Genomic DNA, 27,597 nt, shown 5'->3' with positions numbered 1-27,597 from the left:
AACATTTTTTTGCCAATTTAAACAAAATAATTCACAAATTCATCTGGACAAAAAAGAAAAGCGAGAATCAAACTCGAAACTGGCTACATTATCTGCAGGTCAAATCTAAATATATTGAGGATAAAACTAAATAAGGTTTTCATAAAACAAATATTTTAGATAAATTGTTTTTGGGTGTCAATGAAAAAATAATTTCCAAATTATATAATCTTATGTTACAACATGAAATGTTAAAGGAGGAAGTAAGTACCATGATTGCATGGGCCCAAAATTGCATGGGCCCAAAATTTTGGCTACTCTATAAATCTATCAGAATGGGGTAAAATTTTGACCACTAATTACAAATTAACACTGGCAACAACATACAAGGAAAACATCTACAAAATGTTTTACCGGTGGTACCTCCCCCAGCACACCTGGCGAAAATGTTCCCAAATGTTTCACCAAAATGTGAAAATGTAGAGAGGATGTAGGAACCTACTATCATTTATGGTGGACGTGTCCAAAAGTGAAAATTTCTGGACAAAGATTAAAAATTGCCTGGAACAAGTTATTTCCAAACCGATCCCCTTTAAATTGTAACTTTTCCTTCTGGACATATTTAGACAAAAAATAGAAAAAGAAGATAACCTAGCTCTTCACATACTAACAGCGGCCAGAATAACTTATGCTCAAAATTGGAAAATGGATTCAATCCTTTCAATGTTAAATTTAAACAGTAAGATATTAGAATGCACAGAAATGACAACGATGACACTAGAATTACAAGATAAAGAACCAATATGTGTGTTGAGTTTTACTAATGCATTGAAAAGTGTCAAATTCACCACGCTTATAAAACCTTGTATGCCTTTCCTTTTTTCCTAACCAGGGCTGCTGATCGAGAACACGCACCATGTTTAAAATCTGCAGAAAATGCTAATATTCAACCCAACCCAGGCCTTATCTTGCGAGCAGAACCCACTGTTACCAATATTTTAAAAGTAGGTCCTGTTTTGATCCTGATCCTGTGCGTGTTTTCCATGGATTAAAGTATTTTAAACACAGGCATGTTTTTGAGTAGACATAGCTAGGACATGCAATTCTTTGGCTTTATTTCAAGAAGTTTAATGCAATTTTTATAGGGTTATTTTTGGATTGTTATATGGTTGTGATTAATAGTAGGCCTAATAACTTAAAAGGAGTCCAAACCAAAGTTTTCCAACTAAAGAAATTGTTTCAGCTATCCTTGGACATTGTCTCTAAAAAAAAAATAAAGTCAGCAGTTTTTGGGATAATAGGATTACATTAATGTTTGGTATATATCACTGCAAAGTGATTGATTGTGATTTTACTAGATGGTTTATAATATTATGTTAATTTACATTAAAAGTTTGTTTGTTTCAATTACTCTTTTGCTCAGTTCATGATTTTTCAAAATGGATATTTGAGGGTTCATTTTGATTGTGTATTAATTGTAAAGAAGAGTTAATTCTAGACATAGAAACATTTTAGCAATTTCTGAGAATGAAGCAACTGCTTGGACAGATCACCTGTAGATTATAAAATAATCTGAAATTGTAGTTTATAATTCTGATGAATCAATTTACAATAATACCAGGATAGTATTGGTACTTGTTAGAAAAGCCATGGTGGCTTGATTTTCCCATAGAATTAAACCAAAATTACAGCACATTATCTCTTAGCACTGTGAGCAGTTTAGACAAACATAGTCCAAGTTCCTGAATGTGATGATATAAATTGGGAATGAAGGCAGAAGCAAATTCTATTCGAATACTAGTTCCTATTTTAGAGATAACTTTAGTAATTCTGTCTATCCAGCATATATCAGTTAATATCCCTTTATTCATAACTAATATGGGAATTGTTTGTGATAAAGTACAAGATTATATACATTATAGACTTAAATGTCCTTTTCTCCAAATGCCTCGAAAATTATTTATTTATTCGATTTTTTTTTTATGCTGCCCAACTCCCTAGGGACTCTGTGGCTATCAATTTTAATTATAAGGGGAGAAAAACTAGCTATTAAATTCATATCATTGCAAATGTAGGCAAAGATAAGGTAAAATTGGTCCCCAGACCTAACAATATTAGATTACAATATTTTAAGGAAGAAAAGAATCTGGGCTGGATACCAGCTTCCAGTGCTTGTTTCCTGGTTAAACGTAGCTATAGTCATTTTATTAAAGATTTGGAAACTGATTTTTCTTTTAGTCAAATCTCTATGCTTTGTGCATCTAGATCCACCACCTTTATTTTATTTCTTTTTATACCAGACTATGGATTCAGATCACTCAAAATCCCCTGAAGGACTACTTGGAGTCTTGGGCCATATGCTTTCAGGAAAGAGCTTGGACCTATTATTGGCAGCTGCAGCAGCTACAGGAAAGCTGAAATCCTTTGCTCGAAAATTCATCAAGTGAGTTTATATGACGAATTGTTGAAAGTCAGGGTTGTCTGTTATTTCCCCATCCTGCGATAAACTAAAGAATATGGGGTAATACAGTGTTCCCTCGATTTTCGTGGGGGATGCGTTCCGAGACCGCCCGCGAAAGTCGAATTTCCGCGAAGTAGAGATGCGGAAGTAAATACACTATTTTTGGCTATGAACAGTATCACAAGCCTTCCCTTAACACTTTAAACCCCTAATTTACAATTTCCCATTCCCTTAGCAACCATTTAGATTATTACTCACCATGTTTATTTATTAAAGTTTATTAAAAATAATATCTATTAAAGGCGGACAAAAGTTTGGCGATAACATATGACGTCATCGGACAGGAAAAACCGTGGTATAGGGAAAAACCCATGAAGTATTTTTTTTAATTAATATTTTTGAAAAACCGTGGTATAGACTTTTCGCGAAGTTTGAACCTGCGAAAGTCGAGGGAACACTGTACTCTCATTTGGTGAGGTTGTTTGCTCCTGGCTGTGGAGTTGCCTATGGAAATTACAATGAAACATAGAAACATAGAAGTCTGACGGCAGAAAAAGACCTCATGGTCCATCTAGTCTGCCCTTATACTATTTTCTGTATTTTATCTTAGGATGGATATATGTTTATCCCAGGCATGTTTAAATTCAGTTACTGTGGATTTATCTACCACATCTGCTGGAAGTTTGTTCCAAGGATCTACTACTCTTTCAGTAAAATAATATTTTCTCATGTTGCTTTTGATCTTTCCCCCAACTAACTTCAGATTGTGTCCCCTTGTTCTTGTGTTCACTTTCCTATTAAAAACACTTCCCTCCTGGACCTTATTTAACCCTTTAACATATTTAAATGTTTCGATCATGTCCCCCCTTTTCCTTCTGTCCTCCAGACTATACAGATTGAGTTCATTAAGTCTTTCCTGATACGTTTTATGCTTAAGACCTTCCACCATTCTTGTAGCCCGTCTTTGGACCCGTTCAATTTTGTCAATATCTTTTTGTAGGTGAGGTCTCCAGAACTGAACACAGTATTCCAAATGTGGTCTCACTAGCATTCTATATAGTGGGATCATAATCTCCCTCTTCCTGCTTGTTATACCTCTAGCTATGCAGCCAAGCATCCTACTTGCTTTCCCTACCGCCTGACTGCACTGTTCACCCATTTTGAGACTGTCAGAAATCACTACCCCTAAATCCTTTTCTTTTGAAGTATTTGCCAACACTGAACTGCCAATACAATACTCAGATTGAGGATTCCTTTTCCCCAAGTGCATTATTTTACATTTGGAAACATTAAACTGCAGTTTCCATTGCTTAGACCATTTATCTAGTAAAGCTAAATCATTTACCATATTACAGACGCCTCCAGGAATATCAACCCTATTGCACACTTTAGAGTCATCGGCAAATAGGCAAACCTTCCCTACCAAACCTTCCCCTATGTCACTCACAAATATATTAAAAAGAATAGGACCCAGAACAGATCCTTGTGGCACACCGCTTGTAACCTGACTCTGCTCAGAATACTCGCCATTAACAATAACTCTCTGATGTCTATGCTTCAGCCAGCTGCAAATCCATTGAACTATCCAGGGATTAAGTCCAATCTTCACTAATTTATCTATCAGCTCTTTATGTGGAACCGTATCAAAGGCTTTGCTGAAGTCCAGGTAGGCAATATCCACGGCACCACCTTCATCCAACACCTTTGTGACATAGTCAAAGAAATCAATGAGATTAGTCTGACATGATTTGCCTTCAGTAATGCAACAATTTCATTTTGCTTGAGTAAGTGGCAACCTTTTGGGGATTCAGGATTGCATTTTCAAAAATTATTGGTGAGAGCAGCTACAACTACTGCTACTGTAAGGGCTATAGTGGTTAAACAGCAGCATTGCCGAATGGGAAGAGGACATAATTTTTTGTTTACTTCTTTTCCCTCCTCCTTTTAATGAGATTTTAACTAACATTGGCCTAATTATTAGAAAGTTAAGAATGTACTTTACCTAAGGATTTTTTCCCTGAAAATCATAAGAGTTAAAACCCTCATTGGTTTTCAAAGGTACAAAATATTAGGGAACTGCAAAAATGGGGCTGCTTCTTACTCATTCCTGCCAGTGCCTTAGAGCAGTGTTTTTCAACCAGTGTGCCGTGAGACATGGTCAGGTGTGCCGTGGGGAAATTAAACATGGGTCCCCAAACTACGGCCCGCGAAGGCCATTTATCCGGCCCGCCGCCAGCCGCCTCCATCCAAACATAAACATTCCCCTCACAATCCCTCCAGCTATCAGTGACAGGAAGAGTGGAGGCACAGGGAACGCTCACTGGCCAATCATCTTCTAGGATTCATCCCGACCACTACCGATGAACCAATAGCAGGTTGCCTCTCATCCACACCCAGGAAGGTCCCCACTCAGGCTGCTGCACACTTGTCTATTGTGTGGCCGTGGCGAGTAGTTGAAGCTGCTACTCCTCCCCATGGTCCCGATTTCTAATCCTGGTCAGGACCGGAGGTAAATGTTGCCACCACTAAATGAAGCCTCAGCCTCAGCTGGTTATGTCTATCCTGATGGTATATACAGTGTTCCCTCAATTTTCGCGGGTTCAAACTTCACGAAAAGTCTATACCACGGTTTTTCAAAAATATTAATTAAAAAGTACTTTACGGGTTTTTCCCCTATACCACGGTTTTTCCCAGCTAATGATGTCATATGTCATCGCCAAACTTTCATCTGCCTTTAATAAATATTTTTTTAAATAAACTTTAATAAATAAACATGGTGAGTAATAATCTAAATGGTTGCTAAGGGAATGGGAAATTGCAATTTAGGGTTTTAAAGTGTTAAGGGAAGGCTTGTGATACTGTTTATAGCCAAAAATAGTGTATTTACTTCCGCATCTCTACTTCGCGGAAATTCGACTTTCGCGGGCGGTCTTGGAACACATCCCCCGCGAAAATTGAGGGAACACTGTATAGATATTTGACCTTTTTCTTTTTATCAAAGGCCTCCCGCAGAGGGTGATATACAATGCATCACAATGTGTTAGAGTGTCATTTTGTGTCATTTTGGTTGGTGGTGTGCCCCAGGATTTTGTAAATGTAAAAAATGTGCTGCAGCTCAAAAAAGGTTGAAAATCACTGCCTTAGAGCCTTAACTGAAAGGCTATAATGTTGTGAGCAAAACAGCTACAGGGCTATGTGTCATCCTCAGAGATTACACTGTGACCTACACTGTGATTAGAATTTTATCTAAGATATTCCAGTTAAATAAACAACAGCTGGAACAGGTTACTGTGTTCTCAGCTTTACTGAATGTATTCAGGCCAACATTAACCGTCCTTATGTAAAGCCTTAAATAATCAGCTCTCTTAAGAGTGTAAGATGAATTAGATTTCCAATCAATGAGATAACAATCAGATCTGAACATGAGGAGATAGTCCATAATTAAAAAAATCATCATCATCATAAGAGTCTTTTTCATAAGGTATGTTTATGGAAGCCATCAATACTCCATATGGAAGAGATCTCTGTAGATCTTTAGAAAAAGAATGTCCGTGCTCAAGAATATGGATAGAGTTTAAGAACTCTTGCTAGAGCATTTGGCTTTCATCAATTCATCATCAGACCAAAAAAGAAAAAGCATCATTGATATTCTTTCTATGGATGGCCATACGATACCATAAAAGTCAACCCAAGAACAAAGCATGGGAGACTGAGAAATAGCAAAGGTTCTGCAGTTCTTTCATTCGCAATAAATTAAAGATTGAATAAGAGTGTTTATGTGTCTACATATATAAGTAGGTCTAGCCAAAAAAGCCAGTTTGGCATTGTGATCAAGGCACCAGGTAAAAACCATGAGACCACAAGTTCTAATTCCACCTTAGACACAAAGGTACCTGGGTGACTTTGGGCTAGTAACTTTCTCTCAGCCCTAGGGGGGAGACATTAGAAAGCTACTTCTGAAAAATCTTACAAAGACAGACTGACTGACTGACTGACTTTATTTATTCATTCATTCATTCATTCATTCATTCATTCATTCATTCATTCATTCATTCATTTATCAGATTTGTATGCCGCCCCTCTCCGCAGACTCGGGGCGGCTCACAGCAATAATAATACAATGTAAACAAATCTAATATTTAAGTTAATTTAAAACCCCAATTTAGAAACCAATCATACATACTAGCATACCATGCATAAATTTTTATAAGCCTAGGGGGAGGGAAAGTATCAATTCCCCCATGCCTGATGACAGGTGGGTTTTAAGGAGCTTACGAAAGGCTAGGAGGGTGGGGGCAACTCTGATATCTGGGGGGAGTTGGTTCCAAAGGGTCGGGGCCGCCACAGAGAAGGCTCTTCCCCTGGGTCCCGCCAAACGACATTGTTTAGTCTGGGAAAGAACTGGGAAAGAACTGCAGAAGCTTGAGAGTCACTGAATCAGACCTAATTGAGCAGAAGACAACAAAACGGAAACCACTATTTTCCAGAAAGAAAATTGCTGCCTGTCTCAAATATCATTCTAGATAGAGGAATTGAACTTTTGGAAAGTAATGAAAAACGTGATGTTGGAAGAAACAAAGATGCTGTAATTCCGATAAGAACCTCATCTCAGCTGTGAAGCATGAGAATATTAAGGTTTGGGGCTGCTTTACATCCTTGGGGTGATTTGAGTGAATAATAGATTCTAGAATGAATCAGCAAATTGTGTCATCTGTGAGCTGAAGTTTAAATAAATGTGGGTCGTGTACCCCATTGTTTCCCAACCTTTTTTGAACCGCGGCACATTATTCATGTTTTCAAAATTCTGGGGAACACTGAAGGGGGGGGGGGCGGGGGTGCTAAAGAAAAGTTTGGACAAAAAAAATATCTCTTCCTCCATTTCACTCTATTTCTCCCTCCCTCTTTCTCTCTCTTCCTTCCTTCCCTTCTTTCTCTCCATCCCTCTTTCTTTCTTTCTTCCTCTCTTTTTTGCTCTCTTTCTCTCTCCCTCCTTCCCTCCCTCTATGTCTTTCCCTCTCCCTCCTTCCCACCTTTCTTTCTCTCTCTCTCTTGCTTTCTTTCCCTCTCTTTCTCTTGCTTTCTTTCTCTCATTCTCTCTCCCCTTCTTTTTCTCTCTCTCTCTTTCTCTCCTGTTCACCATGCCAGCAACAGAGAGAAAAAGAAAGAGCGAGAGAGAGCCGGAGAGAGAGTGGAGTGCGCAGCAGCCATCAGCCTCCTCGCCCTCCCAGACGTCCCCAGCGCCCGGCCTCGCGCCGCCTCCCGTTAGCCCGGCCGAAAGCCACACAGTCCCGGACTCCCGGATCGCTCGCTTCTCCGGCCAGAGCGGCACTTTCCTGGGCAGATGGCTTTGCTGACCGGAGAAGCGAGCGATCCGGGAGTCCGGGACTGTGTGGCTTTGCGCCATGAAGAGAAAACGGCAGCAGGGAAAAGTCGGCCGTTTTCTCTTCAAGGCGCAAAGCCACACAGTCCCAGACTCCCGGATTGCTCGCCCCAAGGCAGGAGGCGGCGGCGGAGGAGAGTGGGCGGATCGGGCGGGCAATGGGGCAGGGCGGAGAAGCCAGGGGCGCATTTGGCCGGAGGCACCGTGGGGAGGCAGGGGCAGGGAGGTGCAGCAGTAGGTGCCTCCGGCCAAACGCGCCCCTGGCTTCTCCGCCCTGCCCCATTGCCCACCCGATCCGCCCACTCTCCTCCGCTGCCTCTCGCCGCGGCACACCTGATGGTGTCTCGCGGCACACTAGTGTGCCGCGGCACACCGGTTGGGTAATGCTGGTGTAGCCCACAAAAATAAATCTTTAATCAAATGGCTGGAGCAGAATCAATTTAATATTTTGGAATCAAAGTTCTGAATATTACTGATTAGAAATGTTCAATATCTGAGAAGTACTGCTTATGCAAGACAGCCAAACATATCAATGAGTTGAAGCAGTTCTGTAAAGGGCAGTGGGCCAAAATACTTCAAATTTCATATGTTCAAAAGGTACTGGAAATGCTTGTTTAAAAGGATTGCTGCTAGTGTCATAAGTTAATAAATCTAGAATGTTCCATATGTTTTCCAAGAAGTCAGTGAATGTTGGTTTAATATATTCCATAACGACATGACATTCTTTCATGTGTCATCTGTTTAACCAAGTCTTTTTATTTAGTAATAGGTCATAGATGGAACTCAGATAACACTGTAGGTCATAGTGTTCCAGGTTTACAGAAGCTTCAAAAAGATTCACATTCTATTACCATGTGAATAATACAGAAAACATTAAATAAATATAGAGTTTATTTGCTTCTCCCATTTTTGCTAAAGAAGATAGAATAATTCTGCTGTCAAGGTTCCAGGTAGCATCCAAACTAAATCAAAGTCCAACTCAAAGTATTTCTCAAAGTTCCAATTTATTGCTGGAGCCATGCTGGCACCTACAGTTGGGAAACCCAAATCTGAGCTTCCCACCCAGTTGAAAGTTCGCATCTCTTGCCCCCCACCCCCCACAAACTTGTCATGTTGCCTACTCAGATTGTGCCAGCATGGCAACTTCTCTTTCCTCATCCGCCCGGGTGGTGGACACAGTAGGGCCTTGAACTTCTCGAAATAATGCTTTGCGGCTGCATCTGCACCCTCATGTAAATCACCACGCCATAGTTCCCTCTAAGCTGAGCAGTGAGCAATCGCTCACTTAAAAATCATCATCAACTCAGAGTTTTCCAAACCTGCCCAGAAGCCGAGAGGGGAAGAGTGAGAGGGAAGGAGAGAGAGAGGAAGAGAGGAAGAGAGAGAAACAGATAGAAAAAAGAGAGGAAGGAAAAGAGAAAGAAAAAGAATGGGAGTAAGGAAGAGAGAAAGAAAATCAAAATCTAGTTTGAAACTAGCTCAACTATTTAAGTGGCATTTTGATATTGATAGAGTTGCCCTATTATGAGCTCACTGTTATAGACACACAGTACAGTATTTTATTTTGAAATTCTCTGAGGCAAAACAGGGTGGGTTTTTTATTTCTTTGTTTGTTTGTTTGTTTGTTCATTCGTTCATTCATTTATTCATTTATTTATTTATTATTTCTGTGCCGCCCAGTCCCAAAGGGACTGCCGCTCAGACACTATACCTTTCCGCCCACCCCCCAAAAAAATTAGAGGAAACACTGCACCCCGCCCAAGTTCCCATAAACATTACGCCTCCTACAGATACTGTAGCAAGCTGTGGATTTATCACTAACTTCTGCATTGGCTTGACAGACGGCCTCTCCTCAAGAAAAAACAATATCCTGCAGTTGAGAGAGGGAGATCACAAGGGGTTAACCAGTTTAACCACCCCTCCCTCCCCCAGGGGGACCCTTGGGCTTATCTGGGTATTTGTCATGGAATTGTTTAACTAATCTGTCCGTTTTTACTTTCCAACTTTTTACCCATGTGGATTCAGACAAAGGGTACCCCTTCCAATGAATGAGGTATTGTAATTGGCCTCTAAATGCTTGGAGTCTAAGGTTTTTTTTCACCTAATAATGCAACTCCCCCTATATTACTAGGGGGAGAGGCAGTGGTAGGGTTTGTGGCCTTAATTCAGATTTGTCATCGGTTTTAGTAAGCTGCAATGGAACACTGGGTGGATTTTCCCCAATATTCTGGACAATGCAAGCTGTACAGTGACCGGGTTTATTATTTTGACTATAGGGAAGAGCTCTAAGAATTTTGGCCCTAACTTTTTGCTGGGCAATCTCAATCAGATATATTTTGTGGATAGGAAAACTTTATCTCCCTCTTGGTGCTTGTCAGCTTGCTTCTTGTAGGCTTCGGCAGCATCAGTCAGTGCTCTCTCGGTGTTTTCCCATCTTTTTTTTAAGGTTTCCATCCATTCAGCCAGGGACATGGAAGTGGATACTTCCGTGGGTAGCTCCGGCATGGGAACAAACTCTTGGCTGCTGGTGACTTGGAAAAGTGCTGCTGCTGTGAACGATATTGTTATACTCTACTTCTGCAAATGGTAGCAGCTTTGCCCAGTCATCTTGTTGGTAATCTACATAACAATGGAGATACTGCTCCACCATCGCGTTGGTCCATTTTGCTGCACCATTGGTACTTGGTTGGAAAACCGATCTAAGTCCTTGCATGGATTCAATTGCATGTATGAATCTCTTCAGATCTTGTTGGTGAACTGTACTTTGGACTTTTTGCCTCCGCCAGTTGGATGAGAAGGGGGTCAGACTAGAACTGGTGTGTGTGTATATGAAAGAGCGAACTGTCCCATTCTTTCCTTCCCAAAGTAGCATTTTGTTAGGACCGTTCTGATTGGATGGTGGTGAAGTGTCCCATGTGGCCAAAAGGCTGTGGCTGAATGTGGATTTTTGTGATAAAAGGGCTGGGGCGAATAGCTAGGGGCGTTTTGGCGAGGGAGATAATGCAGTGGCCTATCAGCTGCTGCGGAAGAAAGAACCTCATCCAACTGGCGGAGGCAAAAAGTCCAAAACCCCTGCAGACAAACTCATTACGATAGAATGGAAGAACAGGATGCAAATAGATCTTAAAGATTCCATAAAAGAAAGTATAGGTAAAGTAGAAGAACTGAAAGAGGTTCAAAAATTGATGGAAAAGAATGAACAACATTTATATAAAAAGGAAAGGAAAGTGGGAGCAATTGATAAGAAGATGGAGGGGCTGGAGGAGCAACTTACAGAAACAGACCAACAACAAGAGAGAACAATTATTACACTACAGATGGACTGTTCTGAATATTATTTACGTTTTCAAAACGTGATAGAGAAGACGGGAGAAAATCTGGTGGAGGTAATGGCAGAAATCTTGGCAGAAGCAATGGAAGGAAACAAATAAAAGATATGTAATGAAATTGATGAAATATACAGAGGCCATACTAGATATGTGATGAGAAATAAACTCCCTGGAGATTTACAAAGAAATCTCTTAGAACAGAAATCTTACAAAAGCCGCCCCGAGTCCGCGGAGAGGGGCGGCATACAAATCTAAATAAATAAATAAATAAATAAATAAATAAATAAATAAATAAAATAAATAAAAGCTAAGAAATTATACTACTGAGACAAGGAGTAACACTAAAACAAATTCCAAGTTAAAGATTTGAGAAGAGAGTATCAATTTTTGACTGAGAGATTGATTCAGAAAGGAATAAACTTTAAACGATTGATTCCAGAGGGGATAATAGTGGCATAATACAAATAAAGATACAGAGATCCCTTCCATCTCTATGTTTCTGTAACAGTCTCATGAATGAGATGCGGATCAGACTAGAACTGGTGTGTGTGTGTGTGTGCATGAAAGAGCTCCCAAAGCCCCCTCCCCCCATTTTTGGGGACCCTCAAGATGAACTGGTGTGTGTGTGGAGGGGTGTTTGTGGGTGTGAAAGAGCTCCCAAAGGCCACTCCCCCCCTACTTTGGGGACCCACAACGTGAACAGAGGAGGTGGTAAAATAGGCATGGGATCGTCTAGATGCCCAGAGGTTTTAATTAATTTTTAGGACCATTTAATGCAATTAAACGGTACACTAATAGTATGGCCGCTTCCATTTAAAACATTTTTTAAAAAACATACTGAGGTCTCCCTACAGCATAGTAGTTCATCCTTTCTTCCAAACTTTCTTATTCTCAACCTCTAGCAGAAAAACTTATGTTTCTTCTCCTTCCAGATGACTTCCGATGCTTTAAATCCTATCTTTCTAGTATATAGTCATCGTGGCTATGCCGACCAAGGTCGTTTCACCCACTGCTGGTCGAGGTCAAAAGCCAGCCCACGGCGGGGGACCAAGACCCCCTTTTCATCTCCCCTCCAGGGAGGTCCCGGGCCAATCCAACAGGAATCAGCTCCTCCAAACAGCAGGGATTCGGCATCTTCTCGTAGGAGTGCAAGAGATGCCGTCTCGGCACGGTGCTGACCATGTCCCTCTTGTAAGAATTTGTTCTTCAAAATATTTGAAGAAACATTAGAAATTGTGATGCTGGAACTATATAATGAATTGTTATTAGAAGCTAAGACACCAGAATCATGGACAGAAGTATTTATAACTTTGATACCAAAGGAAGAGACTGATTTACCAAAAATTAAAAATTCTAGACCAATTTTACTCTTAAGAACATAAGAACATAAGAAGAGCCATGCTGAATCAGGCCAAAGCCCATCGAGTCCAGCTTTCTGTGTCACACAGTGGCCCACCAATTGTATATGGGGATCTTGAGCAGAAAGAGAAGGCAAAGCCCTCCCTTTCCTTTGACCCCCAACAAATGGAATTATGCCTGCCTCAACCAACATAGACTCTTAAATGCAGACTATAAAATATTTGCATCAATAATGGCAAATAGATTTTTAAAATTCCTAAGTGGATTTATACATTCAGGTCAAAATGGATAAGCATTAAGATAGTAGTTAATATGCCTAGGAAAATATAAGGTATATGAATAGATATGGATACGGGAAAAGAAAAAAAAACAGATTTAAGAGATGCACCATGAATTAAATGGATTTGGGGACGTAAATTACCTGTCTGTTAACTATAAGATGAAATGTAACAAGACACACTCAGGGAAGGGTTAAGAGGAAGAAGAGGAAGTAGAGAAGGGAAGAAGGGAGAGGAGGAAGATAAGAAAGTGGGATAGAAGGAGAAAGAAGGTAGAGAAAGGAGACGGAGATAGAGGGAGGGGAGTGATATAATATAAAGGAGAAAACAGGTGGATAATAAAAATATGAAATGTGCAAATTAGATATTGATTTATGTTTTATTAAATAGAAATGTATAACCATGTGTATTTTGTTATGAATTAAGATATATGTATGGATGTATTGTGAAGAAAAATAATTTTTAAAATTATTTAAAAACAAGATGTGCATACATTTCCCCCCCACTTTTTGGGGGGGAGGGGAGATATGTCTTATGTGAAAAATATGATAATTTTGTCTGCAAGAAAACAATCAAGCCTAAGGAGCATCAGGGACTGCACAGTTCAACCTTATTGAACTACAATATTTTCTTCTATGGGAGGATACCAATTGGTGGTCAAAATTCAAAGAGTCTGTTAAGGTACAGTCAGGGGCAGGTTGCTTACCTTTTCCTACTAGTGCACTGTGTGTGTATTTCTCAGGTGTGCGGGTGCATCCCCAGTGCAATTTGCTTCTGCACATGTGCAGAGGGTCAATTTCCTTCTGCGCATGCTCAGTGAGTTGAAAATCATGGAAAATTATATTTTAAAAGATGGTGGCACGCACTGACCAGCAAAGACAGACCGGAGCCATCGCACCAGAATTGCAACTAATAGTTTTCATGATTTAGCTTTTTTTTACATCATTTACTGGAGATTTTTGCCCAGTAAGCACCAGACCACCTGCAACAGCAGTCAACTCTTGAGTAACTTTATTACCAGATTAATTGGCTTGAGAGATGCCTTTAAAAAATGTATTGGTGAATTATAATTACCAGATGATATGATAAAGTACAAACAAAAATATAATGCTAATACAGTGGTACCTCAAGATACGAACCCCTCGTCTTACGAACAACTCGTGATACGAACCTGGGGTTCAGAAAAATTTTGCCTCTTCTTACGAACTTTTTTCGAGTTACGAACCGGCGTTTGGAGACTGCTGGGAAGCCGCGCGGCTGTTTTAAAAGGTGACAGCCGGGCGGCGGGGCTTCCCAGAAGCCTCCCGAACGCCGGTTCGTAACTCGAACAAAGTTCGTAAGAAGAGGCAAAATTTTTCTGAACCCCGGGTTCGGTTCGGGAGGTTGCTGGGAAGCCCCCCAGCCCGGCTGCGACCTTTTAAAACAGCCACGCGGCTTCCCAGCTGTCTCCCGAAGTCGAACGCGGAAGTTCGGCTTTGGCGTTCGGCTTCAGGAGACAGCTGGGAAGCCGTGCGGCTGTTTTAAAAGGTCGCAGCCGGCCTGGGGGGCTTCCCAGCACCCCCCGAACCCGGGTTCGGGGGGGTGCTGGGAAGCCCCCCAGGCCGGCTGTCACCTTTTAAAACAGCCGCGCGGCTTCCCAGCAGTCGCCGAAAGCCGTTTTTTTGCGGGGGGGGTTTTGGTTGCACGGATTAATTGACTTTACATTGTTTCCTATGGGAAACAATGTTTCGTCTTACGAACCTTTCGTCTTACGAACCTCCTTTTTGCACCAATTAAGTTCGTATCATGAGGTATTACTGTACAATCAGAAAATAATGCATCGATACTGTATTCAATTTAATACAATCAGAAAAGAATATAATGAATAATAATTAAAGGAGTAACATTTTGAAGAAACCAAAGAGAATATTCATAAAGATTCCATAAGAAAAGTACCTTAATCTAATTTCTTTATTTCATAGGGCATGCATTCCGATGTCCTTTCTCAGAGCAGTTTAAGAGCAAATTATAATTAGCTAATCCATTTTCTCTTACTTATCCTGTGTAGAGTACATTAAAGATCTGGGGAATTATTGGTTTGATCAGTGCTATAATCTTGCCACCATTTGTGTCTTTGGTAATTTACAATATTGGTGAAGATTAGTTTAGGAAGAGGCCAAAGAATGATCTAATGAAGGGCTTTTATTTTTTTTAACCAAGCCAGGATTTCCCCAACTTTAGAAAAGAAAAGTCCAGAGGCTCCTGTACAATTGTGACATTGCAGCTTACTATGGGTTGGGAAGATTTTACTTTAGTATAATTGTTATAGGGTAGAGCAGTGTTTCCCAACCTTGTCCACTTGAAGATATTTGGACTTCAACTCCCAGAATTCCCCAGCCAGCGAATGCTGGCTGGGGAATTTTGGGAGTTGAAGTCCAGATACTTTCAAGTGGCCAAGGTTGGGAAACACTGGGGTAGAGGATAACTACAGCAAAATAATGTCTAATAATGGTCTACTAAAGCCTGAAGATGCAGAATTCCTGTATTCTGATTTTGCTTGTGCCTCATCTGGAAGGTGGAAATAATTATGATCTACCTGATTTTTAAATGTTATTTTGCACATTAAAGATACCAGCTTTAAAAAAAGAAATTTAAATGGTTAAAGTGAAATTTTCATATTTTCTTTCTTTACCCATTTCAGGCTCAATGAATTTACCAAACATATCAGTGGAGAAAGCTGTAAGTCCCTCTTACCTTTTGTCTTTTATTCCCCCCCCCCCACTGCCATCAAGTGTCTGGGTAGCTAGCCTTGGGAATGCAGGCTTTCATGGGTTAACCATAAAAGGCTGCCAGGGAAGGGGGCCTGGGTCAGGGAAGAGTTGAAAGTGAGCATGGTGCCTGGCAGCGTAGGCTGGCCCAGCTCAGCATTCCTGGTGCAATAAGGGGGACATTCAAGTTATGACTGGGGTCTCTTTGTCTTTTTGGCTACCACGTGCACCAGCGTTTCCTCCGATCCCAAGAATAGTGACTTTGTGTGCTTTGGGTGGGGTGCTCAACCCCGAAGAAAAAGGGTTAATTTGCAGCTGTGTGTCTGCTTCCTTCCCTCCCCCCCCCCCCCAATCTTGCTTTGTGCACCCATGTAGTTCAAGTCCTTTGGAAGGAGTGATGTTTTGAATCCCACTCAGCCCAAGATAAGGAGTCTGAATATGTTTGCATGTGATTACACAGGCAAAAGCTCTCTGACTTTCCACTGGACATATCAGGAACAAGTTTTCAGTTGTTGAAAGAGTTGTTTTGTTTTCATTTGTGTGAATGTTGCAGTTTTGCTCAGACTAGATTTATCCTCAAGATAATAATAATAATAATAATAATAATAATAATAATAATAATAATAATAATTTATTAGATTTGTATGCCGCCCCTCTCCGAAGACTCGGGGCGGCTCACAACAAGCGATAAAACAATATTGTACAGGCACAAATCTAATATTAAGAAAAAAAACTAAAAACCCTATCAATTTAAAAAACCAAACAGCACATACATACCAAACATAAATTATAATAAGCCTGGGGGAAATAAATTGGATTTCAGTTCTTATAATCCTCCAGCCAAGTGTTATGGAAGTAGAAATCCAACAGACTTCGGGGAAGGCTGTTTTACAATTATTATTTCATCATAAACCATTCCAGAGAAGTTGATAAAATTTCAGAATCCAGAAAAATAGAACTGAGCATGCTTTCCATGTCTTTTTAAAGTAATTTTTAATTGAATAAAGTTAACAATTAAAAACATTGGACATAGTGCAACATTTCTATATTTGGAGTCTCTTCTCACAGTCACTCATATCCTCATCACCTCGAGGCTTGATTACTGCAATGCACTCTACATGGGGCTACCTTTAAAGAATGTTTGGAGACTTCAATTAGTCCAGAATGCAACTGTGCAAGCTGTTATGGATTTACCCAGATACACCCATAACCCCATCACTCCATGAGCTGCACTGGCTTCTGATCAGTCTCCAAACACAATTTAAAGTGTTGGTTATTACCTATAAAGCCTTACCTAGCTTAGGACCAGATTATTTACGGGACTGTTTCTGCATCACACATCCCAGAGACTGATTAGATCCCACCGAGTTGGACTTCTCTGGGTCCCGTCAGCCAAGCAATGCTGGCTGGTGGAACCACGCGGAAGGGCCTTTTCTGTGATGGCGCCGGTCCTCTGGAATCAATTCACCCCAGAGATCCGCACTGCCCCCATCCTCCTGGGCTTTTGAAAGGCTTTAAAAACACAACTTTGCCGGCAGGCCTGGGGCCGTTGAGCAATAACACTCTACTCCGGCCAGTAGTATGCTAGTAGTAATGGATGACTGATGGATGAATGGTTTTTTAAATATATATTGGGTTTTAAATTTTGTATCTTTGTTTTATTTCTGTACACTGCCCTGAGTTCAGTAGAAGGGCAGCCTATAAATTTAAATAATAAATAAATTTCTGGTTCAAACATTTTTTACCTATCAATAAATACCATTCATACCTGCTATTTAAATATGTATAATCTATCAAGCTTCAAACACAAATATCCCTTCATATATAAGAGTTATGTTCAATGGGTCTACAATTTCTACATATCACACAATACTACAATATTTTTCTACTCTCAACTTATCAATGTTTCTCTGTCCCGACATTTCTTCTTCACTACTAACCACTGATACACTTTATTCCAGATTTTGTAATATTCCATCTCACCCTTGTCTTTGAGTTCTAAAGTCAGCCTGTCCATTTCTGCACAAATCAACATTTTCTTTATTATCTCTTCTTCAGGGGAAATCGCTTTGCTTTTCCAATTTTTCATGTATTTTAATAGCACTTATTTCCTTTGTCACTTAGCATAATGATATAATTTAATACTTGTTTTGGGATTACACAAATTAGAGCAAAAGATACCAACTTTATTATTTACATTATTAAAAATTACTTGAAATCTGGGGCAAGGGGTGGATGGTAAATGTTTAACTGTTTGTTTCCAAAAATGTTTGGTGTTTTATGCTTTAGAATCCTTTTTCCTTTGGTAGAATTAGATGCAAAATTTCAATATTTTGTTATAGATCAGTGATGGCACCCAAGGATTTTTTTCCTTGGGTGCCGAAAGAGCATAGGCGAGCACTATCGTGCATGTGTGAGTGCCCACACCCATAATCCAATGCCTGGGGAAGGCGAAAACAGCTTCCCCCACCCTAGAGGCTTTCTGGAGGCCGGAAATGGCCCGTTTACCAACTTCTGGTGGGCCCAGTAGGCTAGTGTTTCGCTCTTTCCAGGTTCCAAAGGCTTCCCTGGAGCTGGGGGAGAGTAAAAACGCTCTCCCCAGCCCCCTGGAGGCTCTTTGGAAACAAAAAATGCCCTCCCAGACCCTCTGTGAGCCAAAAATCAGCTGGCTGGCACACGCATGCACCTTGGAGCTAAGCTAGGGCAGCAGATATGGCTCTGCGTGCCACCTGTGGCATCCATGCCATAGGTTCGCCGTCACTGTTATAGACGAATAAATAAATGAAGTTATATGCAGAGTATGAACTGTGATGGCTAAATTTTTTGGAAATCAAATTTCCATTTATTTGAAGGACCATTGTTGATGAGATGTTGATTTATTTAAATAAATAAATAAAAACGAATGGGTTGGCATATGACATTAATGCTACTGTTTAGTATGATGGTGACTACAATACACTTCTAGCCCATCATATACATGTACACTGATACATGTTGATTTACACATGACAATTGCTCTGATTTTTATTTCTTCCTTCTCCATCTGAAACCAAGCTAAGGGAGCCTCAGTCCGAGCACTTCTCTTCGACATCTCATTTCTTATGCTGTGTCATGTAGCCCAGACCTATGGCTCTGAGGTAGGAACATTATGACTTTTGTATTACATCACATAGAGAAAATAATGAGATCATGCTCAGATATTTGTTCTTGAACATGCATTGCTGAGAATATCTTTTATTTACTATTCTTCCTTACATGCTGGCTGAGATTTTGGGATTTATATTCCAAAACTTCTGCACAGTACCAGATTGAAATGGCTGACTTATTATTATTATTATTATTATTATTATTATTATTATTATTATTATTTAGATTAAATAAGGTCCAGGAGGGAAGTGTTTTTAATAGGAAAGTGAACACAAGAACAAGGGGACACAATCTGAAGTTAGTTGGGGGAAAGATCAAAAGCAACATGAGAAAATATTATTTTACTGAAAGAGTAGTAGATCCTTGGGACAAACTTCCAGCAGACGTGGTAGATAAATCCACAGTAACTGAATTTAAACATGCCTGGGATAAACATATATCCATCCTAAGATAAAATACAGAAAATAGTATAAGGGCAGACTAGATGGACCATGAGGTCTTTTTCTGCTGTCAGTCTTCTATGTTTCTATGTTTCTATTTGTATGCCGCCCCTCTCCGAAGATTCGGAGCGGCTCACAATATCTTTTTAAAAGAATAAAAATTAGAGCGTAGTGTTGGTGCCCATCAGTTTAGAAAAACTTGTACAATTTTTAAAATTCTGGAATTCTACCAATCCACTGACAGACAGCCTTAAATTGAAGATAACTTGGAGCAGTAGTGAATTTTCTCCAAAATGGCCATGTCATCAAAATTATTCCAAGAGAGAAATATAAAATTGTTCAGGAAATCATAAAGAACCACCTGCAGATCTCAAGCACTTTGTATACAATCAGTATTCATAATTATGTCATCTGGCTTAAAATGGGCTTCCTAGGACGAGGGTATGGACATGTGGAAGAGAACATTTTTACAAACTATCAAGGTCCCTGACACAAATGAACTTTTGGGGTAGAGGATTGGAAGATAACTTTATTTAAAATTGCAAAATAAAGTATTACCCAGAAGTTTCATCTTCGTGTATTTGCAGAATGGTATAATCAAAGTGTGTAATCAGAGGTTTGTTGTCCTCTCTGCTCTTCTTCTAGACTTAGGGAATTAAATTATCTCTGGGATTCTCTTCTTGTCCATAAAATTGGCAAGGAAATAATAAAGCAAAAATTGCAATTGCAAAACCTCTGATATTGAGGTTGACCCTCAAACAAACAAAATAGGAAAGCAGACGATAATGCCTTCTCTGCCTCCCTTTTCCAAACTATTGTCACCCCAAAATTATTAATCTGTAGTGGCCATTATACCAGGCAACAATATAAAGTTCTGTTGTTCGTGACTGTACTATTTTTTTCACTGAATGTTTCATTTATTTTATTTACTAAAAATTAAATTTCTTGTTTGCTGTTAGTGAGTCACATTTCCAAATAGACTGCTCAAGGAAATTTATTATGCATACTAATAAAAGCAATTGTAAACGTAAAAGCCATTAAAGAGAAATAGAGTCCATTGCAATAAAATGTTACAGACATAGAGATAGTTCAATTACTGCATGTGGTTAACTCTAAATTGGTCCCATAAATTATGTTAATTTGGGGGATTCTTTTATATATGCGTTTTAAAGCCTCTTCTCTTTATTTCTGAAGTGAAATAAATTTTTCTTTTATTTCCATGTGCTATTTGTACAATGCAGTAAGTAGCATACTGTGAAAACATTTTCAGAATTATCCTATGGTTGACCAACTATTCGCTAGAGGGTGCTATTGTCCTTAGTTAAGAATTTCATGGTATATTATTTCTTGCTTGGCTGCTTTCAGGTAATACTGTCAGAAGCTAGCCCTCCAGGAGAAGTGCCTTTCTTTGAGACCTGGATGCAGACCTGCATGCCAGAAGAAGGGAAAATTCTCAACCCTGACCACCCTTGCTTCCGACCAGATTCCACCAAAGTAGAAACACTGGTTGCTTTGCTGAATAATTCTTCAGAAATGAAGTTGGTGTAAGTATTTAGCGAGGACATCCTAGGCTTTGAAAAAAAAAAAACAGTTTGAAAATAAAATAATGTGAAACAAAATAAGGGTAAGTGGGGAGCTGGATAAGGGAGAACAATGCCTTGGATTATACTCATTCTTATATTTATTTTGCTTTTTTGCCTCCTCCTATAATGTCGTTACTACTGAGAAGGCAGATGAAATGGCAAGAAGCATGTCTAAGCATCTCTGCTGCCATCTTGGAGATTCTGAATGCCTGGGAGAATGGAGTTCTCACTTTTGAATCTGTCCAGGTATCTTTGTTACCCAGAGATTGTATCAACACACATATGACACTCCAGAGTAGTGGTTCTCAAACCTGGGGGTCAGGATTTCTTGGGGGGGTCGAATGACCATTTCATAGGGGTCGCCTAAGACCATGGGAAAAGACAAATTTAAAGCTTCTATTCTGGCATCTTGGAACATATTTTTACAATCTGATCAATCAGGTGTTTACAGGGGGGTGTCCCTCTAATTTTCCTGTCAATCAGCTTAAAGCTCTGTTGGGAGAATTGGCTCTAGACTTATGGTTGGGGGTCACCACAACATGAGGAACTGTATTAAGGGCATGCAGAATTAGAAATGTTGAGAACCATTGTTCTAAAACATTTAAAAACTCGAAACATTTGAAGGGAAACACTAGATTAAAGAGCAATGGGTTGTTTGGCCTGATTTTTAATTGGAAAAATTAGCATTATTCTCCATAGTTGATTTGGGTAGTCTGGAGGATGTGAAATTTAAGAAAGCATACTTCTGGGGGAGGTATGTGGAATAAGCATATCTCTAAAAGAGAGAAGAGAAATTGAGGCAAAGATTAAAGAATTGGCATGTAGGCTAGGAGACAAAGAGATCAAGCCATCATGCTTTCAAGCACAATGGAAACTTTAAAAGGATACTGGGTTTGCTAACTTTACTTTCTAATTACTTTTGCAAATTGCCCACTGTATTTGTTTATCTAATGCTATTGGAGATCTTCGGAATAAAAGTTTGAAAAGCCCTCTAGTTTTCTTTATTCCAGAACAGGGGCAGGCAAAGTTGGCTCTCCTATGACTTGTGGAATTCAACTCCTAGAATTCCTGAGCCAATCATGCTATCTCAGGAATTCTGGGAGTTGAATTCCACATGTCATAAAAGAGCCAACGTTGCCTACCCCTGTAATCCAGAACAAAAGAAAAATCAATAAGTTTAAGAATTTAAAGAATTGGAAAATATGGGTGTTATTCTACCGTTGTTGAGGCTAGTTGAGCCAGGAGTTGCCATAGGCGTAAGTTATGGCAGTTGTAAAGCAGACCATAATGTGACCTGAGTTGATGTTATGACTGCATCTTAGCTTTCCTAGATGGAGTCATTAAGTGGATGTAGGGCAATGATGGCGAATCCTTTTTAGCTCGGGTGTCAAAAGGACGTGCATGCACTCGATAGTATGTGCGTGTGTGCCCACACCCACAATGCAATGCCCTCCCCCCATGCATGCACGCAACCCACACACATCCCCCCACTCATGCACAACCCTTCCATGTGCACAGGCCTCACTAAAGCCTACAGATTTCCAGTAGGCAAATTAGGCTGCTTTTTGCTCTTCCGGGGGTTCAGGAAGACCTCCTAAAGTTGGTTTCTGAACTTCTGGTCAACGGGCCAGCTGGAAGTTCGGAAACCAACTTCCAGCTGGTCCATTTTTTGCCATCACCAGGGTTCAGGAGGCTTCCCTGAAGCCTGGGGAGAGCGAAAACGGCCAAAAAGAAAGCCGAAAATCAGCTAACCAGGGTGTGCATGCGTCCTGGAGCTGACTTAGGGCTGTACCCTGCATGCCCTCAAATATGACTCCATGTGCCATTAGTGGCACATGTGCCATAGGTTTGCCATCTGAAGTAGGGGGAAGAACTGTGATCTTTGTGATCCAGGTTCTGTCCAACACAGCACAGCAGTTCTCCTCCTGCCTGTTGAAAAAACTACCCTACACATGGTGGAACCTCTGGCAAGCAGTGTTTCTTGTTCTCAAGGAGGTTGGCTGAAAAGAGTTCCAACAACTGCTTAGAAAACTGCTTTGAAGAGCCTCTGCCTGGTGCAGGATGAAATCTCTCCAACAAGCAGGGGGTTTTTTTGCTTTCAGGGAAGATGGCTGAAAAAGATGCACCCTGATATCTGTTGTGGTTAGCTCTGGCCCAGCTCCTGCCCCAAGGACTGTGGATGTGGGGGAGACATCCACATGCTGCAGGCCTGTTTTGCCCCCGGTGGAATCTGATGATGAAGGCTCCTCTGACCAAGAAGACATGAGTGACAGGGAGGAGGAGAGTGTGGCAGACAGCTCAGAAGGAGATCAATTATCTAGCTCCTCCTTGGATTCAGAACAAGAGTTAATGATACAGCCACGCATGCGGAGAGCGATGCATAGGCAACAACAACTGAGAGATTATTATCAACGAAAATGAGGCCACCTGTGGTTGGGTGGGGCTGTGGTAATTAATGAGGCTGCTATAAAGAGCAGCCTGTGGGTTTGGCCATTGTGGAGGATTATCTGATCGTTGTGTTTCGTGCCTGCTTTACTGACTTTGACTTTTTGTGTGCTGATTTTTCCCTGCTTTGAACCTAAACCAGAGCAAAGTGTGTTTCACTTTGTGAAAGAAGGACTTTGAATTGTATCACAGCTGCAAGCTAAGTATCACAGAACTGATAAGGGACTTGTACAAATTACCAGTTTGTTTGGAGAGGACTGCTCTTTGCTATACCAAGAGGGCTTAGTTTAAGTGACTTTTCATTATAAAGAACATTGTTTTGAATTTTCAAACTTGTGTGTGTCTGAAATTTGTACCTGTGAATTTTTGGGAGGATTCTACCAGAGAGCCCGACAGAACAATATCCAAGGATGGATTTCTTGAGGGACCATTTTCACTCAGTAACCAACCAGGTTGATGTCTGTGGAGATTCTCAGTCATCCAGGTCAGAGTTGTCCAAAGGTGCTTTTTCAAGAAGCAACTGGTCTTTCTGGTTTTGCTTTGAAGATGTTCCATTACTAATCGAAGAAGCTTCCTCAACCGAAAGAAAAACTAGAAAGTCCAATTGCCTCCCTCTTGAAAGAAAACACCTTTGGGACAATGAGGTTGGGAAGATTGCAGGTGGTGATCAGGTGCAACCTGTGGTAAGTGGAATTGCCTAGATTGCAATCACATGACCACTGGAATGTTGCAACAGTCGTAGGTTCTATGCTGATTGCAAGTCATAGCAAAGATGTGAGGTTTTTATGGTTTTAGAAGTTGGGCACTAAAGGGGACTAAAGACTAGGTAGAAGAGGAAAAATGGGGAAAAGCATAAATTTAAGTTTAAGTATATTGGAATCTCGTACCTTGCAGAGGATCACTCCCTCCTTTCACCTTCGCATTCACTAACCGAATGTGAGGCTTGTTGAGGTATTTCAAGGTGGGAAAGGCCATGGGAGGGCCTACTGATGGAACAGGTCACCTGTCTAAGATCACCCAAGGCCTCCCCTGACCCACTGAAATATCTCATGCTCCCCATATTTGCTTCACCCACCCAACTTGCCATGCTGGATCACTTACCTTGTGAAGCTCTAGCAAGCAGTCTCCTCTCCAGCCTCTTAGCTGCGTATTGCCCTCCATCTTGCTGGTCAAAATGGAACTTCTGAGGGCTAAATCTGACCTTCCAAGGCTCTGATTGGCTCTCTGTTGTCCTTCCCTGGCCCATTACAGGCCAAAATTGAACCTCTGCAGGCCATATCTGGCCCTCCCTGGCCCTCCCCCAGCCCATTGCAGGCCAAAATGGAGCTTCTTTGAGCCAGATCTTTATATTGTTTCTGTTTCTCTCTGAATTTGGTTTGTGTTTACTTTTACTACTGTAATTAAGGGTCAATAAAAATTACATATAATTTTTATATTATATAAATAATAATATTATTATTATAACAGAAGGGTGGAATAAATAAATAAATAAATAAATAAATGTAGGTATATAAGCATGTTCAGCAGAATGTGCTTATAATTCCCTTGTGAATACATTAAACAAAAAAAATATTTATTATTATTTATTAATTAGATTTGTATGCCGCCCCTCTCCGAGGACTCGGAGCGGCTAATATTATGAACAGCTCCGTATAAGATCTGAAAAAAGATGGGCATACCCTTAATCCTGATCACTTTAATTTGACATTCATTATAGGACTGCATTCTGCCATATTTCTAACAAAATAATTCTGGAAACCAGAATCCAAGATCTTCCTTATTTCACTATGCCCAAATTTATTTTATTTATTTATTCAGTGTATTTATTTATTTATTTATTTATTCATTCAGTGTATGCCTGTCTTACATACATGAGCCTTCAAGAAAGAATACCACTGAAATATCTGTCCCGGTTTAAGTCTTCTCTCTGCTCCATAGCAAGAAAAAATTCTCCTCCGTATTGTTCTGCCGGCGTGTCTCAACCACCTGTAATTACAGGGTAATTACTCCAGGAAGACACCACACGATAAAAGGAAAACCCAAAACAGAAAAACAGAAACAGCTCCCTTTTTAAATGTCAAAGGGATTTTATGGTACACATAAGGCACAAGTTAAATGCAGTCCAATTGCTCACCCAATAACTGGGAAATTGAGTCCAATTCTAAAGTCCAGAGAGTCCACACACACAATCCTGAACAGCAAAAACCACAATCTTGACGAAACAATGAATCAGATAAACTGCCATGAGGCTAAAACAGCAGGCTGCATTTTTATCTGTAGCACTAATTACAGCAGCCCCACCCAACCACAGGTGGCCTCATTTTCTCTTGTAATAATCCTTCAGTTGTTGTCTCCTATGCATCACTCTACGCATGCATGGATGTGTCATTAATTCTTCTTCAGAATGCAGGGATGATACAGATGACTGATCTCCTCCTGGGCTGTCTGCCAAACTCCCCTCTTCCCTGTCACTCACAGTTCCTTGGTCAGAGGAGGCTTTGTTGGCAGATTCTACTGGGAGCAAAACAGGCCTGTCTCCCCAACATCCATCTGCACATTCCTTCGGGCAGGAACTGGGCTAGAGCTAACCACAACACGTATTAAAATTCTCAGTTATGTTCCTGACAACTTTCTCTTCCTATCCCAGAAAATCACAGATAACATCAAGGGAAAGGTATGCAGCATGGCCGTATGTGCTGTGGCTTGGCTTGTGGCTCATGTCCGAATGCTGGGCTTAGATGAACGAGAGAAGTCACTGCAGATGATTCGACAGCTGGGCAACCCCCTATATGGCGAGAACACCCTGCAATTCTACAGTGAAAGGTAAACAGCAGATCTTGATCTCTTCAAGAAGAAAACACTGTATTTAAATCAGGCTTTTTCCAACATTGTTTTGGAACACAAGTCCTCATGATTCCCAGCCAGCATGGCCTGTGACTAAGAATTAGAGGCACTTGACATCACTTTAAAATATAGGATGAAGGCTGCAAGATTTTGTTTATTGTTCTACTTTGCACCAATCCCTATTTTCTCCTTATTGGCATGTTTATCATTTCAGTGTAGTAATTTATTTTATATAGAACTGAATTCTGAATCTCAAATTTTGCCATTATTTATTTATGACATTGTGTTGTTTGATGTATAAAAACTGTTGCCTGTAGAATAGGATAATCTCTAAAGAGTTAAGCAATGGCATTTTTTGGATATTCCATTCCCCAAGCTACATCTGAGATGATTGTCCCAATTCTAGGCTATAGTATTGTGATGGCAAACCTATGGCATGCATGCCACAAGTGGCACGTGGTGGCATCTCTGCAGTCACACGGGCCATTGACCAACTCAGGTTCACTGCACTTATACAATTGCCTCCTGCCAGCCAGCTGATTTTCAGGTCAGACAAGCTCATGCTTTCTCCTCACTTTTGGGGCCTGTACCTTCCCAGATCTCTGGAGGTTCTACCCCGCGCTTTTTGGGGATGGGAGGCTTTCCCCCCTCTCCCACCACTGTTTTGGAGTGTGAGGCCAAAATGGTGGGCCATGCGCGCATGTGCAAGGGACAGGACGTGTGACAGGAGCATTACATTATGTGTGTGGGCATTCGCGCATGTGCACGCTTTTGGCATCTGAGTGGAAAAAGTTTTGCCATCACTGCTATATTGTTTTAAAAGATTTTTCCTACTACCTTTTGGAAAGGGTTGTTTTAGAACATTAATTTTCATAGCCACATCCAAGCAAGCCATAAAAGAAAAACAATAACTGAATATTTATTCTCTTCCTGCCCTATCCAGAGTGGTGATCATGAGTTCAATCCTTGAGCACATGTGTGCCGATGTTGTTCAGCAGACGGCTGCGCAGATTAAATTCCCAGCTACAGGAGTTGACCCAATGCCCTATTGGAATCTCCTCCCTGCAAAAAAGCCTATAAAAGAAGTGCTGACGAACGTCTTCTCCAAAGTCCTGGAGAAAGGCTGGGTAGACAGCCATTCTATCCATATCTTTGATACGCTATTACACATGGGCGGTGTCTATTGGTTCTGCAACAATCTTGTCAAGGTATGGAAAATATGGGAAATATAAGGGACGGTCAACAATTTGTAGGATTGAGAAAAAGACTTACTAAATTATCAGACCATCAGGATATTGGTTGTTGCAATTTGTGATGGCTATATGCCTCGTTTCCAGTGTCAGAGGCCATACTCATATCAGGATTGCTTGGAAACATTAGTGGGAGGCTGTTGTTAAGCTGTTGTGAGAACTAGTTCTGGCAAGATCAGAAGCAAATACCTTGAAACCAGAAATATTCTATTTCTAGAACAAGGAAGTGGTTATTTTTGTTCAAAAGAGGCATGCCTCAAGCTTATTGTGTTGCTGCATGATTTTGAACTTTTATTTCATTGCATTTAATACATAGCGGTCATGGGAATAGCTTCATTAGTTCTTGCAGTAAACT

The 27,597-nt window shown here is 40.5% G+C and overlaps 1 protein-coding gene across 8 annotated transcripts in view; it reads left to right on the top strand.

The window, feature by feature from the left end:
* The window catches only part of MED24 (mediator complex subunit 24), a 94,050-nt gene that overhangs the window by 50,532 nt on the left and 15,921 nt on the right, over positions 1-27,597 (top strand). For all 8 annotated transcript variants that reach the window (XM_070728131.1, XM_070728130.1, XM_070728128.1 and 5 more), the window contains 8 exons: positions 872-983; positions 2,280-2,422; positions 15,467-15,504; positions 18,588-18,670; positions 20,486-20,664; positions 20,850-20,949; positions 25,796-25,971; positions 26,936-27,200. In XM_070728131.1, coding sequence (XP_070584232.1) covers positions 872-983; positions 2,280-2,422; positions 15,467-15,504; positions 18,588-18,670; positions 20,486-20,664; positions 20,850-20,949; positions 25,796-25,971; positions 26,936-27,200 — 1,096 coding nt within the window. The remainder of the gene's footprint in view (positions 1-871; positions 984-2,279; positions 2,423-15,466; positions 15,505-18,587; positions 18,671-20,485; positions 20,665-20,849; positions 20,950-25,795; positions 25,972-26,935; positions 27,201-27,597) is intronic.

The sequence above is a fragment of the Erythrolamprus reginae genome, chromosome Z (genome assembly GCF_031021105.1).
Source record: "Erythrolamprus reginae isolate rEryReg1 chromosome Z, rEryReg1.hap1, whole genome shotgun sequence".
NCBI lineage: Eukaryota > Metazoa > Chordata > Lepidosauria > Squamata > Dipsadidae > Erythrolamprus > Erythrolamprus reginae.
Note: the sequence above shows the minus strand (reverse complement) of the source record. Positions and strands in the feature narration are given on the sequence as shown.